The sequence below is a fragment of the Triticum aestivum genome, chromosome 2B (genome assembly GCF_018294505.1).
Source record: "Triticum aestivum cultivar Chinese Spring chromosome 2B, IWGSC CS RefSeq v2.1, whole genome shotgun sequence".
Taxonomy (NCBI): Eukaryota; Viridiplantae; Streptophyta; class Magnoliopsida; order Poales; family Poaceae; genus Triticum; species Triticum aestivum.
Genome location: NC_057798.1, coordinates 144,678,613 through 144,696,172, shown reverse-complemented (window position 1 = coordinate 144,696,172; position 17,560 = coordinate 144,678,613). Strand labels below are relative to the sequence as shown.

At 45.5% G+C, this 17,560-nt stretch overlaps 1 protein-coding gene across 1 annotated transcript; it reads right to left on the bottom strand.

Moving 5' to 3' along the window:
* Positions 1-13,134: 13,134 nt before the first annotated feature.
* Positions 13,135-15,842, bottom strand: LOC123043961 (uncharacterized). Its single transcript, XM_044466577.1, has 2 exons — positions 15,630-15,842; positions 13,135-14,511 (listed from the first exon to the last, which is right to left on the bottom strand). The coding sequence occupies exons 1-2, from the start codon at positions 15,671-15,673 to the stop codon at positions 13,329-13,331; spliced, it is 1,227 nt and encodes a 408-aa protein (XP_044322512.1). The 5' UTR covers positions 15,674-15,842; the 3' UTR covers positions 13,135-13,328.
* Between the last annotated feature and the right edge of the window lie 1,718 nt (positions 15,843-17,560).

The following is a 17,560-nucleotide window of genomic DNA, read 5'->3' as shown; positions in this document are numbered from 1 at the left end:
AGCAACAGAACCAGTATCAAATACCCAGGTGCTACTGCGAGCTCTGGTAAGGTACACATCAATAACATGTATATCACATATACCTTTGTTCACCTTGCCATCCTTCTTATCCGCCAAATACTTGGGGCAGTTCTGCTTCTAGTGTCCAGTCAGCTTGCAGTAGAAGCACTCAGTCTCTGGCTTAGGTCCAGACTTGGGTTTCTTCTCTTGAGCAGCAACTTGTTTGCCGTTCTTTTTGAAGTTCCCCTTCTTCTTCCCTTTACCCTTTTTCTTGAAACTGGTGGTCTTGTTGACCATCAACACTTGATGCTCCTTTTTGATTTCTACCTCCGCAGCCTTTAGCATTGCGAAGAGCTCGGGAACTGTCTTGTTCATCCCTTGCATATTATAGTTCATCACGAAGCTCTTGTAGCTTGGTGGCAGTGATTGAAGAATTCTATCAATGACACTATCATCAGGAAGATTAACTCCCAGTTGAATCAAGTGATTATTATACCCAGACATTTTGAGTATATGTTCACTGATAGAACTATTCTCCTCCATCTTGCAGCTATAGAACTTATTGGAGACTTCATATCTATCAATCCGGGCATTTGCTTGAAATATTAACTTCAACTCCTGAAACATCTCATATGCTCCATGACGTTCAAAACATCGTTGAAGTCCCGGTTCTAAGCCGTAAAGCATGGCACACTGAACTATCGAGTAGTCACTAGCTTTGCTCTACCAGACGTTCTTAAAGTCGTCAGTTGCATCTGCAGCAGGCCTGGCACCCAACGGTGCTTCCAGGACGTAATTCTTCTGTGCAGCAATGAGGATAATCTTCAAGTTACGGACCCAGTCTGTGTAATTGCTACCATCATCTTTCAACTTTGCTTTCTCAAGGAACGCATTAAAATTCAACGGAACAACAACACGGGCCATCTATCTACAACGACATAGACAAGCAAAATACTATCAGGTACTAAGTTCATGATAAATTCAAGTTCAATTAATCATATTACTTAAGAACTCCCACTTAGATAGATATCTCTCTAATCATCTAAGTGATCACGTGATCCAAATCAACTAAACCATAACCGATCATCACGTGAAATGGAGTAGTTTTCAATGGTGAACATCACTATGTTGATCATATCTACTATATGATTCATGCTCGACCTTCGGTCTTAGTGTTCCGAGGCCATATCTGCATATGCTAGGCTCGTCAAGTTTAACCTGAGTATTCTGCGTGTGCAAAACTGGCTTGCACCCGTTGTAGATGAACGTTGAGCTTATCACACCCGATCATCATGTGGTGTCTCGACACGATGAACTTTGGCAACGGTGCATACTTAGGGAGAACACTTTTTCCTTGAAATTTAGTGAGAGATCATCTTATAATGCTACCGTCAATCAAAGCAAAATAAGATGCATAAAGGATAAACATCACATGCAATCAATATAAGTGATATGATATGGCCATCATCATCTTGTGCTTGTGATCTCCATCTCCGAAGCACCGTCATGATCACCATCGTCACCGGCGCGACACCTTGATCTCCATCGTAGCATCGTTGTCGTCTCGCCAACTATTGCTTCTACGACTATCGCTACCGCTTAGTGATAAAGTAAAGCAATTACAGGGCGATTGCATTGCATACAATAAAGCGACAACCATATGGCTCCTGGCAGTTGCCGATAACTCTGTTACAAAACATGATCATCTCATACAATAAAATTTAGCATCATGTCTTGACCATATCACATCACAACATGCCCTGCAAAAACAAGTTAGACGTCTTCTACTTTGTTGTTGCAAGTTTTACGTGGCTGCTACGGGCTGAGCAAGAACCGTTCTTACCTACGCATCAAAACCACAACGATATTTTGTCAAGTTAGTGTTGTTTTAACCTTCTCAAGGACCGGGCATAGCCACACTCGGTTCAACTAAAGCTGGAGAAACTGACACCCGCCAGCCACCTATGTGCAAAGCACGTCGGTAGAACCAGTCTCGCGTAAGCGTACGCGTAATGTCGGTCCGGGCCGCTTCATCCAACAATACCGCCGAACCAAAGTATGACATGCTGGTAAGCAGTATGACTTGTATCGCCCACAAGTCACTTGTGTTCTACTCGTGCAAATAACATCTACACATAAACCTGGCTCGGATGCCACTGTTGGGGAACGTAGTAATTTCAAAAAAATTCCTATGCACACGCAAGATCACGGTGATGCACAACAACGAGAGGGGAGAGTGTTGTCCACGTACCCTTGTAGACCTAAAGCAGAAGCTTTAGCACAATGCGGTTGATGTAGTCGTACGTCTTCATGATCTGAACGATCCAAGTACTGAACGTACGTCACCTCCGAGTTCAGCACACATTCAGCTCGATGACTCCCACGAACTCCTATCCAGCAGAGCTTTGCGGGAGAGTTCCATCAGCACGACAGCGTGATGACGGTGTTGATGATGCTACCGACAAAGGGCTTCGCCTAAGCACCGCTATGCTATTACCGAGGTGGAATATGGTGGAGGAGGGCACCGCACACGGCTGGGAGAGATCAACAGATCAACTTGTGTGTCTAGAGGTGCCCCCTGCCCCTGTATATAAAGGAGCAAGGGGGGAGGCGGCCGGCCAGGAGGAGGGCGCACCAAGGGGGGAGTCCTACTCCCACCGAGAGTAGGACTCCTCCTTTCCTTGTAGGAGTAGGAGAAGGGAAGGAAGGGAGAGAGGAGGAGAAGGAAAAAGCCCCCCCCTGTCCAATTCGGACTAGAGGGGGAGGGGGCGCGCGGCTACCCTGGCCGCCCCTCCTCTTCTCCCACCAAGGCCCATTAGGCCCAATATACTCCCCGGGGGGGTTCCGATAACCCCCCGGCACTCCGGTAAATGTCCGAAACCTCCCGAAACACTTCCGGTGTCCGAACATAGTCGTCCAACATATCGATCTTTACATCTCGACCATTTCAAGACTCCTCGTCATGTCCGTGACCATATCCGAGACTCCGAACTACCTTCGGTACATCAAAACACAAAAACTCATAATACCGATCGTCACCGTACTTTAAGCGTGCGGACCCTGCGGGTTCGAGAACTATGTAGACATGACCGAGACTCGTCTCCGGTCAATAACCAATAGCGGAACCTGGATGCTCATATTGGTTCCCACATATTCTACGAAGATCATTATCGGTCAAACCGCATAACTACATACGTTGTTCCCTTTGTCATCGGCATGTTACTTGCCCGAGATTCGATCGTTGGTATCTCAATACCTAGTCCAATCTCGTTACCGGCAAGTCTCTTTACTCGTTATGTAATGCATCATCCCGCAACTAACTCATTAGCTACATTGCTTGCAAGGCTTATAGTGATGTGCATTACCGAGAGGGCCTAGAGATACCTCTCCGACAATCGGAGTGACAAATCCTAATCTCGAAATACGTCAACTCAACAAGTACCTTCGGAGACACCTGTAGAGCACCTTTATAATCACCCAGTTACGTTGTGACGTTTGGTAGCACGCAAAGTGTTCCTCCTGTAAACGGGAGTTACATAATCTCATAGTCATAGGAACATGTATAAGTCATGAAGAAAGCAATAGCAACATACTAAACAATCAAGTGCTAAGCTAACGGAATGGGTCAAGTCAATCACATCATTCTCCTAATGATGCGATCCCGTTAATCAAATGACAACTCATGTCTATGGCTAGAAAACTTAACCATCTTTGATTAACGAGCTAGTCAAGTAGAGACATACTAGTGACATTATGTTTGTCTATGTATTCACACATGTATTATGTTTTCGGTTAATACAATTCTAGCATGAATAATAAACATTTATCATGATATGAGGAAATAAATAATAACTTTATTATTGCCTCTAGGGCATATTTCCTTCACAAAGAAGAGAAACAATAGATAACAACCTCTAATTGTTCTCATAAATCTAACATATGAGAAAAAGCAATTGAAGCAAGCAACACAAACCGTTTCAAATAGAAAGATATGAAAAATAAGACCATATAATCAGTGAGGTATGCATGACAATTCCTGGCTACAAAGACACGTTCAAATTCTCAAAGTAAAAAAACTAATAAAATGGTGGTTTAATTGGTATTGAACTCTTGATAATTTTTTTACTTCCAATCATCTCCGTAGTATGGGCGGTGACGTGTTGATAACATGTGTTGATGTGAGGGAAGACATCAATATTTTACATTTCAGATATATCTTAAATTAATCCATTTGAAAACCAAAGATTATAGTTTCTCTTTCTTCCAAACATTTCTGAAAAAAGAAACAGAAAAGGCACTACACTCATTGACCCTGTATACCTTGCTTCTACTCATGGCTCCATACACATATTCTTAAGCATGTCCTTGATCATCCATTGATTCTATCTACAATTGTAGATAAGAAGTGAGCCCACGTGTTGGACCAAGTGGGACATAGAGGAAAAAAGAAGGAGAAATAGTGGCGAGAAATTAAAAAATGTGGTATGGAGTCATGGTTAACATGACATGTATTACAAAACAATTGATAACAACTAAAAATATCAAGGCAAGTGTAGGTTCGTCAAAAGACTTGCTTATAAGGTGTAACACATATACTGAATTCTCTGCAGTTTTTCGCACATGTATTTCAACAATATATAAACACTTATGATGGTGGCGGCGGGATGACGACCTTCAGCGCTTGGCGAAGATGGCTACCGTGGTGAGGTCGGCACGGATGCGGCCGTGGCATGACCTCGTTGGAGGCGGAAATATTAGGCCACGGGCTCAGGAATGGAGAGGTTGGCGATGGCAACGGTTGCATTTCAATTTTAAGTCAGATTTTTGTTTTATAGAAAATCCAGCCGTCTCCAATCGCAAGTGATTCGATATCCTTTATGGGCGCGAGTGACTCGATGTTTATGGTAATCAACCCACATTCCAGTTTTAAGTCACATTTTCACTTTTACAGAAAAATCCCCTTATGTTTCTGATAATCAACCCACACGCTAGTTTTAAGTCAGATTTTTCTTTTGCAGAAAACACCCTGATAATTGGGTTAATCAACCCATAGTACATATTAAATGCTTTAAAAATATATTCATATATTCTAACCCTAACTTCAAATTTAACATATTATATATGAAATTTGATTAGAAAAATGTTTATAATATGAATATGATGTCATTTTACCTGTTAACCATTTAAAAAATAATTTAGGATGCAACCTTAATCAATAGCGCATGATCCAACTTTTTTTTCATATCAGTGCCGAGCCGGATTAAAATGAACAAGTCAGCAAAATCAGGATCAGAGGCGAAAGGGACCATCTATAACCATGCATGCACGCCTCGCCAAAACCTCACATGAAAAAGTACATATTTCTCATCTTATGGCAAGAGAGACGCCTAAGGATTGACAAGATTCAAACACATTTGTGATTATGTGAGCACAGAGGCCACCGCCGACGAGGGTGAGAAGGAGGATAAGGACAACAGAAATGGGATGCCACATGTTGAATGAAAAGACGTGGATCTTTTGAGATACTCATGGTTATTAGGTTAGTGAAGTGCGATTTTTTTTAATTCTTATAGTACTACTAGACCTTCTGAAAGTTGGAATGATTATATATCCCAGTCTTTATTTCCCAAGCACTTGCAATTGCAAGCGATATGGTAATTTGAGGAATAAAAGTCTTGACGATGTTAAAAAAAGAAATGCCTTCGGCAGCAGCAGAGCCCGAGAGGCCGGAGCAAAGAAAAGGAACAGAGGAAGAGACTAGGAGAAGAGAGGAACAGAGCCGCGCCGTGTGGGCGTGCCGGCTGGCGGCCTCGTGGAGGAGCTCGGGTACCTGCGCCTGCCGTGGCCGCACGCCGAGACGCGGATGCCGCGGGCCGACCCGTACGCCGGTCGGACCAGCGCGGTGGTATCGCCTGCCCCGCTCGGCTGGTACACGGCCAAGGGCTTGCCCCCTGTGAATTCGAGTTCGAGTTCATTTCCAGTTCAGCCGGCGACAGCTCGTAATCCGAGTCCGGCAAGAACCAGGAGCTCTCCGATGAATAAAAGCGCCTGCGGCGGGAGCAGCTGCTCCAACTCGATTCGTTCGCCTCCCTCCCCGATCCCCAGATCCAATCCAGGACACGCCATCCATGGCGTCGAAGGTGCTCCAGCTCCGTAGCTCCGACGGCAAGGTGCTCGTCGCTCCGGCGTGGGACTATCGCCCGGCCGCCGCCCAAGCCCTCCCGCTGGAGATGCGGGTGCCCTCGCGCGCCCTCCAGAGGGTGCTCCAGTACTGGACCAAGCACAGCCTTGCCAAGGCCACCGGTGAGTCCCGGGAGTCCCTCGCCCGCTGGGACGCCGACTTCCAGCACCGTCTCCAGGAAGACGGCCTCGCCAAGGAGGCCGCCGCAGCCGCCCAAGAACTCCGCCGCTACGGCGTCCATCATGGAGGGCATCCCCGTCGCCACGCCGCCACGGGCGCATTTGATGTGGCTGCTCCTGCCAAGGCGGCACGTGCTGATCCCGTCCGTGTCTGGTGTGTCAACCACGGAGAACGCAGCCACGCGCCGGCGATGCCCGGCTCCTTCGATGCCACTGATATTGCCTCCGCCGCGCGCCCTGGGCCTGCCACCACCTTGCCGGCTGCTGCTGGTGCTGACCCCGTGGATGCCCGGTGCGCGATCCGTGCCCGTGGACGCCAGATGGCTGAAGACGAGGAGCTCGCTTGCCACCACCGCAAGCGCCCGGCTTCCAAGGCTCCAATCTGCCTGCCTGCCACTGCTGCTGCGCCTGTGAAGAAGGTCTCTCGTCAGATCGCTTCCAAGGCTTGCTCTTTCGTCGGTTCTACACCACTGCTTGCCACTGCTGCTGCGCCCAGTGTGCAACCGAAGCCGCCGATCAGCATGCGCCAACTGATCGAGAAGGCTCGCCTCACCATGGCTCTCCTCGACAAGGCTCGCTCTGCCTCCAAAGAAGAGGCCAGCCGTCGGCGCGACATCGAGCGCAGCCGAGCGGAGGCCCGGCGAAAGGTGGAGCAGATGGCGGACACCGTGCAGTTCAACGACCCCTGGATCCATTACTCCGACGTGACCAAGTCCCCTGAGGAGCTGCTCCAAGCACGACAGCAAGCATGGCGTTATCAAGCTCACCTCCTCGAGATGGCTCGTCGACGGGACTTTGCTCAAGCGATGCAAATCCACGGGTGATGGAAGCAGAGCAAGAAATCATCAGCAGTGCAAGCTTCTTGGTGGTAGTCTTACATCAGAGGAGAAGAGTCGGCAGTGAGAAAAGCAGAGCAAGGAAGCAACCAATTCCTTGGCTGCGTCCAGTGGTATTACGCCTTCCCTAGTCTTTTAGTTGCTTCCTAAACCATGCACACATAAGTTTCATTTAATCTTTGTCCCTCTAGGTTCTGCACTTGCTTACCAAGATTTCTAGTGTTCTTTGAATCCCGTTCAGTCATTAGTAATTTTACTAGAGTGTCAGCAGAGTCTCCATCTAGCTAGGCAGCAAAAATCTTGTTAAGATGTGTACGGCATAGTTACACTACATCCACACCTGGTCCTAAGTTAAGGGTTTAAGTAAATAAAGGGCATTTTCAATAAATCAAAGTGAAGCAGATGAGCCAAAAAAATTGGAAACTCATGTACTGCAATTCCGGCCCGAGACAGAGCGTAAAACGCACTCGCCGCAAAATCCAAAACGCCCGTTTTCTACCCGGCTTGTAGCAGGAAAAAAGGAGTAGAATTGAACTTGTCGATACACACAGTAATCATGTGAGCTGCCTAGCGTCTGGAGGCTATGCTGACTCTCCTGTAAAATTAATCTTGGCTGAATCGGGTTCTTAGGCATTGGCATCTTAGTGAGTTAAAGTTGCAGTTTCCGAAGAGTAACATTGGTTAGTGAACTCTTGTGTGTATGTGTGGGTGAAGCTTTGAGCTAGGCAAGTCCTCAATGTATCGACTATCAAGTCGCACTGTAATCGATTTCAGATATGAATAAAAAGTTGTTGGCCTGAATTTGTGCAGAGCATTCGAGTAACTTTCTGTGTATATGATTGTTGTATGCATCTATGACTTATTAAAACATTCTACTGCTCTAGTCGGAAAAGTGTGTGCTGAAGCACGGATGCAATGGATTCATCTCTGATTTCACAATACTTCGTTTGAGTGGTAAGGCACATAACCATGTTTGGAACAGTTCTTGGTTAGAAGATTTTTTTTTGGTTTGAGATAATGTAATCTAATTCTCAAGTATGTGAAAAAGGTTGCATCATATTGCAGCCATTTGACAAATAGGTTTGGCTTTTCTCAGATCATGTTAGCTTTTCATTCGAATTATGTGCAATAGCAGTCTTGCATATCCAGGCCCCCCTAAGAAATTTTCATGTCCATCTGAATATGTTACAAATTCCACCATGTTAAAGTTACCTGGAGTGGAATGCTACTCCCTCCATTCCCTTATACAAGGCCACTATCAAAAATACATTTTGCATCAATACAAGGCCACCAACAGTAATCGAGGCAAAAATTAATGATGTTTCCTTGTACTAGCAACTTTTAATACTTACATGCATGTAGTCATAATGACACTTAGCCACTTCCTTCCCATTCATTCGTTGCATGCTTGTGGTGTATTAATGATCCCGGTTAAAGAAAAGAAAAGTTGACTTGTAAAGGAGTCATTAAATTTTGTCTTGGTACCTGTAATATGAGTTTGTGGCCTTGTATAAGGGAACGGAGGGAGTATCAAGTTTGTCATATGTAACCCTGATTCTCTAGTGGTTACTACGCCCATGGGAGACTGCAAAACAACTCGTCTCTTATTTATTTTCTACGTAGTTTACAGTTTGATGATTTTGTCGTGCTCAAATTCCAATCAGATCTTGTTTAGATATGTTCCTCTCTGCAAGCAAGGAGCAAGGATAATGCAAAGAACTAAGCATCCTGAACAATTTCTGAATCCATGTGTAATCCCTTATTTTGCACCACGAATAAAGTTTACATTTTCTCCTCATGTTATTGCTGGTGATTGCAGTGTCTTCAGAAACTTCCAAAACAGAGTAATGCTGTTGCTGCTTTTTTCCCAGAGAAATTGGCAGAAATGCTGCCGATTCATTACACTTAATTTTTTTTTTGCATCATGCCTGCGTTGAAGCTTCTCACATCGCAAGCTCCACTTTTTTCTGTCTCGGTGTTCGAGGGTATCCTGAATTTCCTTTTTCCTTTTTTTTTGTTGAGAATCTTGAATTTTCTGAGTCTGAACACCAGCTCGGTCTTGTTTTCCCGGATAACACAACAGCAAAACATTGGCGTGCTGCACTGTTGCCTTCAACAAATGCAGAGCCCAGAGCCCAAGCAAAAATAAGCCTAGAGCCAGCGGGCCCATCCTGAACAAGGCCCTGGCCCTTGCTCTCCACCAGAAACGGAGGGAGTAGTTAGTCACAGTTTGATGATTTTGTCGTGCTCAAATGCCAACCATATGCAAGCGGGATGATGCAAAGAACTAAGCATCCTGAACAATTTCTCTGAATCCCTTATTTTGCACCACGAATAGAGTTTACATTTTCTTATTGCTGATGATTGCAGTGTCTTCAGGAAGCTGTTCCATCTATGTGCTGCTATTGTTTGGTGTAGGCTCAAGAACCCATTCAGATCCCTGTATACTACGGACAAAGAGCAGAGTTTTATTGCGTGAAAGGCGATGATTTAGTTGATTGTTCATACATTTGTCCTAGAGCAAAAGATTGTGCACACGTTATGGGCCAACTACCACTGCAGCCGCAGTCGATGTCGTTGGTGGATCTACAGCTCTGGGTCTTTAAGCTGTTCCGGCTCCATCCAGAAACACAAGATCTCGCTATTAAGGGGTTCATCAAACAACGCAAAACTGACTTGTTCGACGAGTTCGAAACTGGCTGGTGTATGGAGTACTGCCCGTGGGACACACACTATTTTCAAACCGACAAGTGCTGGAGAATGCTCTGAGATCAAGCACTATGGTATTTTGCTCAAAGCCGTACATGATGATTACTCTCAGTTGACAAGGGTTGTGTTGCCTGGGACGAAATGCCTGACAACTTCTAACTTCCGCTTCCTCCGCCTAGTGGAAGACCTGTCAATGACACCTAAGGAAATTATAGCTTATCTCGCTCAACACTATGGCGAGCAGATGAACCCCCCTGAGGCATGGAGGGGCAGACAGAAGGCTCTGGAGCAGGAGTTTGGTACATTTTACGATTCACACAACTTTGCCCCGAGGTTACTTAAGGACATAACATGTAAAACCCCTTGGGGTTTTGTAGACATCAAGGATGCAGAGGTTGTAGGATGTAGCAACTTTCGAGTCCTCCACCGTATATTTTGGGCTTTTGGGCAGTGTGTGCAGGCCTTCAATCATTGTCGCCCTGTGCTATGCATTAAAGGCACACCACTATGCGGGAAATATCAAGAGTTGTTGTTGACTGCTATAGCATTAGATGCTAATGGTTACTCCATTCCAGTAGCATGTGCCGTTGTTGAGGGGGAGACCGAGGAAAGCTGGATGTGGTTTCTTAGGAATTTGGAGCGAGCAGTGAGGCATCCATCGGATGTTTGCATTATACATGACTACAAAAGAGAGTTGATCGATGCTATAGAGGACTTTCTAAGTTCCGACCAACGACAATGGCGTAAAGTAGAAAGCCGGTGGTGCATGGAACACCTTGCCGAAGACTTCTTTGCATATTTTGGCGACAAGAACCTGGTGTTGATGTTCAAGAAACTTTGTCAGCAGAGGCGACTAAATAAGTTTGTTAAAATCTGGAAGGAGCACGATGAGTTGACAACAAAATATACAGCAGAGAGAGGTGGTACTAGTGGGGAAATGCAGCAAGAGTTAGTCCAGCATGATCAGGCAGACCTGGTGGCACAAAGCCCATGCAACCGACCTGATTCAGTGGACTCTGAGGAGGAAGGAGATCATGCCAATGAAAACGAAGGAAAGGTAACCAAGTTTTCTGACTGGGCCCGTCTGAAACCAATGGAGAAGTGGTCACTGGTGCATGACACAAAGGGAGCTAGGTACGGCATCATGGGCGTTGATATATCAACTATATACAAGAATGACCCTGTATTGAAAGGGATAACATGCCTTCCACTCAGTGCGATAGTGGAGGTGACATTTCTGCGCTTGGTAGAGCACTTCAAAAACACAAGTGCTGCAGCAAATGAAGCAATTGGCAACCCATCTATGAACTTCCCTGAACGGGTCCAGGATGACATGAATTAAAAAATGCAGAAATCCAAGATGCATCGCGTGATTTGCCTAGACACCAAAATCAGAAATGTTCTCCAGGGGAAACAGTTTCGGAATTTTACAGTTCAGTCGAGGCAGAAGAATGAGGTTGTTCACCTGAAATCGGAAAGCATGAGTAAGTTTGGCGAATCCACAACACAAGAAAGTGCCACCTGTTCATGCAACAAACCACAGCTGCTTCACAAGCCCTGCACTCATGTCATCGCCGTCTGTTGTCAGATTGGTGTTAGCACTGCTACATACATGTCTCCATACTACAGCCTGGCCTACCTAGGTAGGATCTGGAGTGGAAATTTTGATGAATATAAGATCTCGCGTGGTTACAGAAATATCACGCCATTTGAATGCAATACAACAACTTGGATCCCAGACAAAAGGTTGGAGTGTGGTCTTCCTGTTTTTGTAACATCGGACTGCCTAGAAACTGTTGCAGATGAGTCAGAGCAACAATGCAACACTGGAAATGGATCAACTGAAGACAATCAAGGAGCGACAACACGCACTGAAGAACCTAATGAGATTTAAACTTCTGTTATCACCTATCAAGCTATTAATATTCTGGGCCCTAAATAGGCAGTAGTCACTGTCAAGCTTATCCTATGTAAACTCTGAACCTCTGGTATTATTTGCAGTGCATGAAAACTGAATTTTAGGCATAATAAGACAATATGGTTACTATGCCCATGGGAGACTGCAAATCAACCCCTCTATTATTATTTTTCCAGTAGGTTACACTGTTACAATTTGATAATTTTGTTGGAACTCTTGCATGCTTGAATGCCAAATCATTCTAGAAGACATCATTTCTTGTTTAAACATATTTTTCTCTGCAAGCAAGAATATTGCCAAGATCTGTCCATCGTGAACAATTTCTCTGAATCCATATGCAAATGCAGTACAGAGTTCCAGTCTACAGTTTTTTTTAAAAAAAATAGCCAGTCTACAGATTTGCCATCAGGTGTTCACACGCTGCTTTCATTAGCACATTTACCTGTGTTAAGTTGGTCTTTCCAAAAACAAATATAATAATGTTATGTTTTTTCCCATGAGAAACTGAATGAGTACTGCGTATTCATCATTAGTTTGAAAATAAATGATATGTACAGAGATAACGCTGCATTGTTGGTCAATTCTTTGCTACTGTTCTTCATCATTCATCATGTTTTTCTTGGGAGGAAAGTAATTTCCTTTTGCTTTTTTCCCATTGTGTGTTCAGTGACGAAACAGCATACTATATATAAAAGTATAAAGAATCATAATGCATTTTTCTGCAGTTCTGCTGCATTTTTGAGTGTTGGATGATGAAACAATCTCCAAGATCTTTCTGAACTTCTTTACGTGTACAAACAGAGGACCATTCTGAACCCAGTTCTTCTTCTTATGAGTTTTTTTTTCCTTCAGAACGTTTTTCTTTTGGTGTTTATGACACCTATTCCTAACCTCATCGAACTAGCTAAGTTGCTTGATTAGACTGGTGAATAATGAACATACAAAATCAATCAACCATCTTGAGTTGGAACATGCCAAGAACCATGTCCATTAAATGAATAAAATCACTCTCGCCCACAAAGATTTTTTCTGGACTATTTTTAATTCATTCATTTTGCTGCGAGCACTTTTAGGCTGATGCTCTCTCTGGTGGTGATAATAACACCTTCTATCGAGAACTAAAGATAATACATTAGCCAAGAGGAACTTGCACTTTATGAAGAACTTCTTCCTTCCTCTGGTTGCAACAGTTGTGTAATTCTCCCCCTCGGAGAAAAAAAAACGAAGTAGATGTTCGTGTGGCAATCCACAATCAAGGGTAGCGTTTTGGCTCCAGGAGCATATGCTCCTGGATGAACAATTAAACCGTTATAAATTCAACATAAATTGACATTTTCGGAAACATACATGTCCAGTAGGTACTTTTAGCATTTCAGAGTTGTACAATTAGACACTTCAGTTCCTTCCCAGTTCTTCCTCTGTAACTGCTTAACGCTTGCCACTGTCGTGCACTGATGCAGAGGCTCACTAAGAGTAAAAAACACGCGACAACCAAACATGATTGTTCACTGGCCAACACCATAGACCAAACTGGGGAGCACCCAGAGGCTCTCAAGCTGATTGCTTTTGCCTTCTAGAATGTATGAATCCGAGCGAGTTATACTGTAAACTGCCTGACCAAGCTCTACAGCAATCCAAGGTTCATCAGAGTCTTTGGACGCACTTGGAACATAAATGCAGTTACTCTTTCCGCCCCATTTTTCAGGGTTCATGCAAGAAAATGTAGGGCTCCTCCTATCAAGGCTGATAAAGAGAGCCCAGTTTTCCAACTTCTCCATCTTTGTCCACTTAGCTGGTTCGGCTGAAGAATCAAAGCGGAAGACCTGAAAGGTGCCATTGCTTATCAAGTCATCAACAAGATCAACCATGAGAAGCATGTCACCACAGACCACCAACCATGGATCATAATTCAAGCCAACAACAATGTCCTCTCCCCACACAACATCGACTTCCTGCACGTTGGGCTGAGGTGCCAAGGATATAGTTTTCAGCGTCTGGGGAAAGTCTATGGCAAACATCTGACCTTTGAACAAAACAATCTGAATAAGAAAGTGTTCAGAAACAAGAGGGTACTCTGTCCACGAATTTGTTCCAACCTGCCACTGGAAGATGAATAAATTCGAGAAAAGGAGGAGACACGAGTTGGATGAACTGAGTGGAGCCATAAGAATGGCACTATCGATCACACAATCGCTGTTGGTGTGGAGTTTGGGTGGCTTCACCTTAGTACATGTGTAAACATCGACAAGGAGAAGGTGCTCCACACAGGAGAAGATAAGATGCCCATATGAGCAGCCCAAATAGCGCATGTAATTTGGAGTATTACGGGGAGCTGAGCGGCGAAGAGATAAGTTTGTCCTCACAAGATCACAAAGATGCCATTTGTAGTTCGATAAGAGATTGTAACTTGTGTTGCAATGCCAATTAGCCCTACGCAAACCTGCTTTGAGATGGAGAGGTGGGAAGACAAAGGCATATATGGATAATGGGAAGGAAAAGACCGCAGCACGCCAAGAGTGACAGGTGCCAGTAAAAGCAAGGAGGTCATGGAATGAGCTTAAGAGAGCAATGATTAGGTGAAGCAGGCTGTCTGGTAGGTCCGCCCAAACACGTTGTTCAGATGAGGCTGAGGTAGAGACCAAGCAGTGGCAGATTTTCTTAGATGGCCACTCTGCGACGACCACTTCTCTGTCATACAAAAAATTCAAGAACGATGTATCAGCATTGAGGAATCAGATATCATAGAAAAAAGATTGGAAATGTGGTAGTACTTAGGCTCTTACTGCAGTACTACACATTAAGGAGAAACACAAATTTCCATGTCATTAAACATTAATGCTTTACATAGTAAGATGTATATCAAGATGGCACGCTACAATTAAAATAAGCTACCCCAGAATAGCCAACAGCTTGATGCTCAGTACGACAGAATAAAGATAACCTTATTTAGTGAGCTAAAATTGGTACATTTCCGAATCATGCATTTGGGGGTGATATTTGGGAGCGGCTAGACGCCAGTTGCGTGAAAAATCTGAAAACGGTCAGCCAATTCTCCCCCTCCTATCTCAACCATTGGATCAAGATCCAACGGACAATGCTTCATCTTCAACCTCAAACAGGTACGTGTACTGTTTCTCTTCCCTCACCTATCCAGCACAAGCCTAACCGCCTGCCTCCGCCACCAGCGGCGGATGGCGCTCCCCTGAACCGCCGCCCACTGCCCGGCGATGACCAGTTTTTTTCCGGCGAACCTGCACCATGCCCCACACCCCTAAGATAGATAATGAGGTCGCCTTCCAGCCTAAGATAGATACCGGGGTCGCCTGCCGGCTGCCACCCTAAGATAGACCCAGAGGGCTCCCCAAGAGAGCTCCTTCCTTCCCTCCAGCTGTTCCTTCCTTCACGCGAAATTCGACTGACCCAAATTATAAATTCAGGCGACTACTAGTAGCTAAACCGGTGATGTTTGTACTTTGTAGAGTATTCTCGAAACAAATAACAAATCAAGTGCCACCAATTTCGCAAAACTCACACCTGTTTATCCGGACAACATTTGTGCAATCTCGCAGTACGCTCACCTTACGCAATCAGGAGCGGGCGTGCATCTAGGCAGGGGGAGCATCATTCATTCGTGGCCGCGACAAGGAAACTAGCAAAATTACCAAGATGCACGAGGGCTACTGACCAATAGCTGCCGTAGAGATGTGTTCTTGGCTGATTCTAGTTTGGATCTAATCCACCCAACAAATTTGCACTAGGAAGAGGAGGGAAAAAAAGAGGGAGGGACAGGTCACGGGTGTGCAGACCTAGTGGCAGGTGCCGGCGGCGAGAGCTCGAGCGGCGGCTGCATGATCGTGCCACGCCGGTCTGCGTGCCTACCGCTACCGGTGCGCCGCGTTTCTTCGTCGGATCTGTCGGGAACGAAGAGGCGGAGGAAGGCACCGATCGATCGCCAGATTAAAGGAATCGGCTGTGCCAGCCGCCAGAGCTCGTCGTCTGTGTGTTTTCTTACGCCGATGGGCGTCGGTCAACCGATGGAAGCCACCAATCGATCGCCTCGCTAGTCACACGATCGTTCCTACACGAGCCGTTCGATCTCCCTGTTTGTATCACTCGTCCTTCTTCTACCATAAGTACACAGGGAGAAGCGAAACAAAATTTTCTTTTTATTTTATCTCTATATAAATAAACGGGGCAAACTCATTTTCAATGATTAAAAAGAAGAGTGTGAGTGTTACCTGGTTAATTAGAGAAAAAACGAATGATAAACTATACAACTCACTACACATAGACATAATATAAATCACACACTGCTACGAAGAAAATATTAACGAATTTGTACCTTAGCGTCATCGTCACCAATTCTCCCCAAGCAAGCGTTTTGACTTAAAGGAAGCAACCGATGACTAAGTAACACATCGAAGCGGCAGAAGCGGCCACATGAAGATCCAAGCCAAATGAACAACACACGCCAACAACGGGGCCAACAATGGATCCGGAAATAAACGAGCGACAGAGCAGTATACAAGGTTGGCTCTGCGAAGAATCATCGAGATGGCCATCCACCGCTTGTCGTCGTTGCCACAAGGACCCGCCACAGCTTTGACTTCACTACAATAAACGTACCACGACGAGCCCGCGGACACTTGGAGAGTGGACTACCATAGTCTCACTCCAGCCTCGACCTTGCACACCCACATTGCCGCTGCCACACAAGCCACCAACGAACACCATGCCAACTACGGATATTTCGAGCCGAATCAGACTCTAGGATGGTGCCGCCAAGAGTGAACACGACATCATAGATGTCATCATCTTCCGGACCGAGGAGCTCGGACCTAGGGTTTCCCATGAGAAACAAGGGCAGAGGGACGAGAACAATAACAATGACACCTTCATCAAGGAAACGACGTCTGCAAGCGCCATCATAGTCGGGGCAGGACGCGTTGAGCACTGCTTTCGCTGGTTGTCTTGCCATCCAAACCCATGGTTGGCTAGCCACCGACACCACAACACACGCCATCCAGCTCATCGCAGAGCGAGCCGGTCGCATGCCCATCGACCCACCATCTTCAAATCCGAAATCCCAGATCGAGGACGGCATAACGCCCCGCGCCTCGCCATGACATAGTCCAGGGGACCATCATTGGAAGATCCATCGACGATTGCGACATCGTTGAGTCACGCAACCGGGAGACGAAGACTCGCTCAAAGCAGCCAGTTGAGCCCAGACACCCCATCGGGTGACCCACAACGTAGCCGCTCCCGGGAGGAGCATGACCCATGTTGCCGCAACAAACTAGAAAAGGCTTTTACAACTAGCTAGCGGGCGAAGGCGCGGAGGCACGTCGCGCCAGTTGGGAAGTCTGTGTGTGCCTTTGTTGTTTGTTTTGCATGAGAAAAAAAACATGGTGGCTTTTAAAGGGAGCTAGTGGAGTTATGCCTTTTGTTTACGTAGTGGATTCATGCAAGTCATTGCATTTTTTTGTGTGGTACATAGAGGTCCTTGTTGCCATTTTTGGTTATTTTTAGTATGTTTAGCTTATTGTCTTGTGTTTTAGTTTTGACCGACTTGGTGGTCGCGCTGCTCATATTACTGTGACAGTCTCGCCTCACACCCTAGACTGAGAGATTATGGGCACCGACGGGAGGAATTTGGGAAATGGAAGGGCGCCATTGATTGGGACTGAGGAGGGGAACGGGAGTAGGTGGACAATATCTTGCGTAATGTGTCCCT

Bases quoted from the DNA above. Each gene is read 5' to 3' on its own strand.
- LOC123043961 (XM_044466577.1), bottom strand. From the start codon at position 15,673: ATGCAGCCGCCGCTCGAGCTCTCGCCGCCGGCACCTGCCACTAG. The intron at 14,512-15,629 runs GTCTGCACACCC...TTTGTATGACAG, and splicing joins CCGCCGGCACCTGCCACTAG to AGAAGTGGTCGTCGCAGAGT.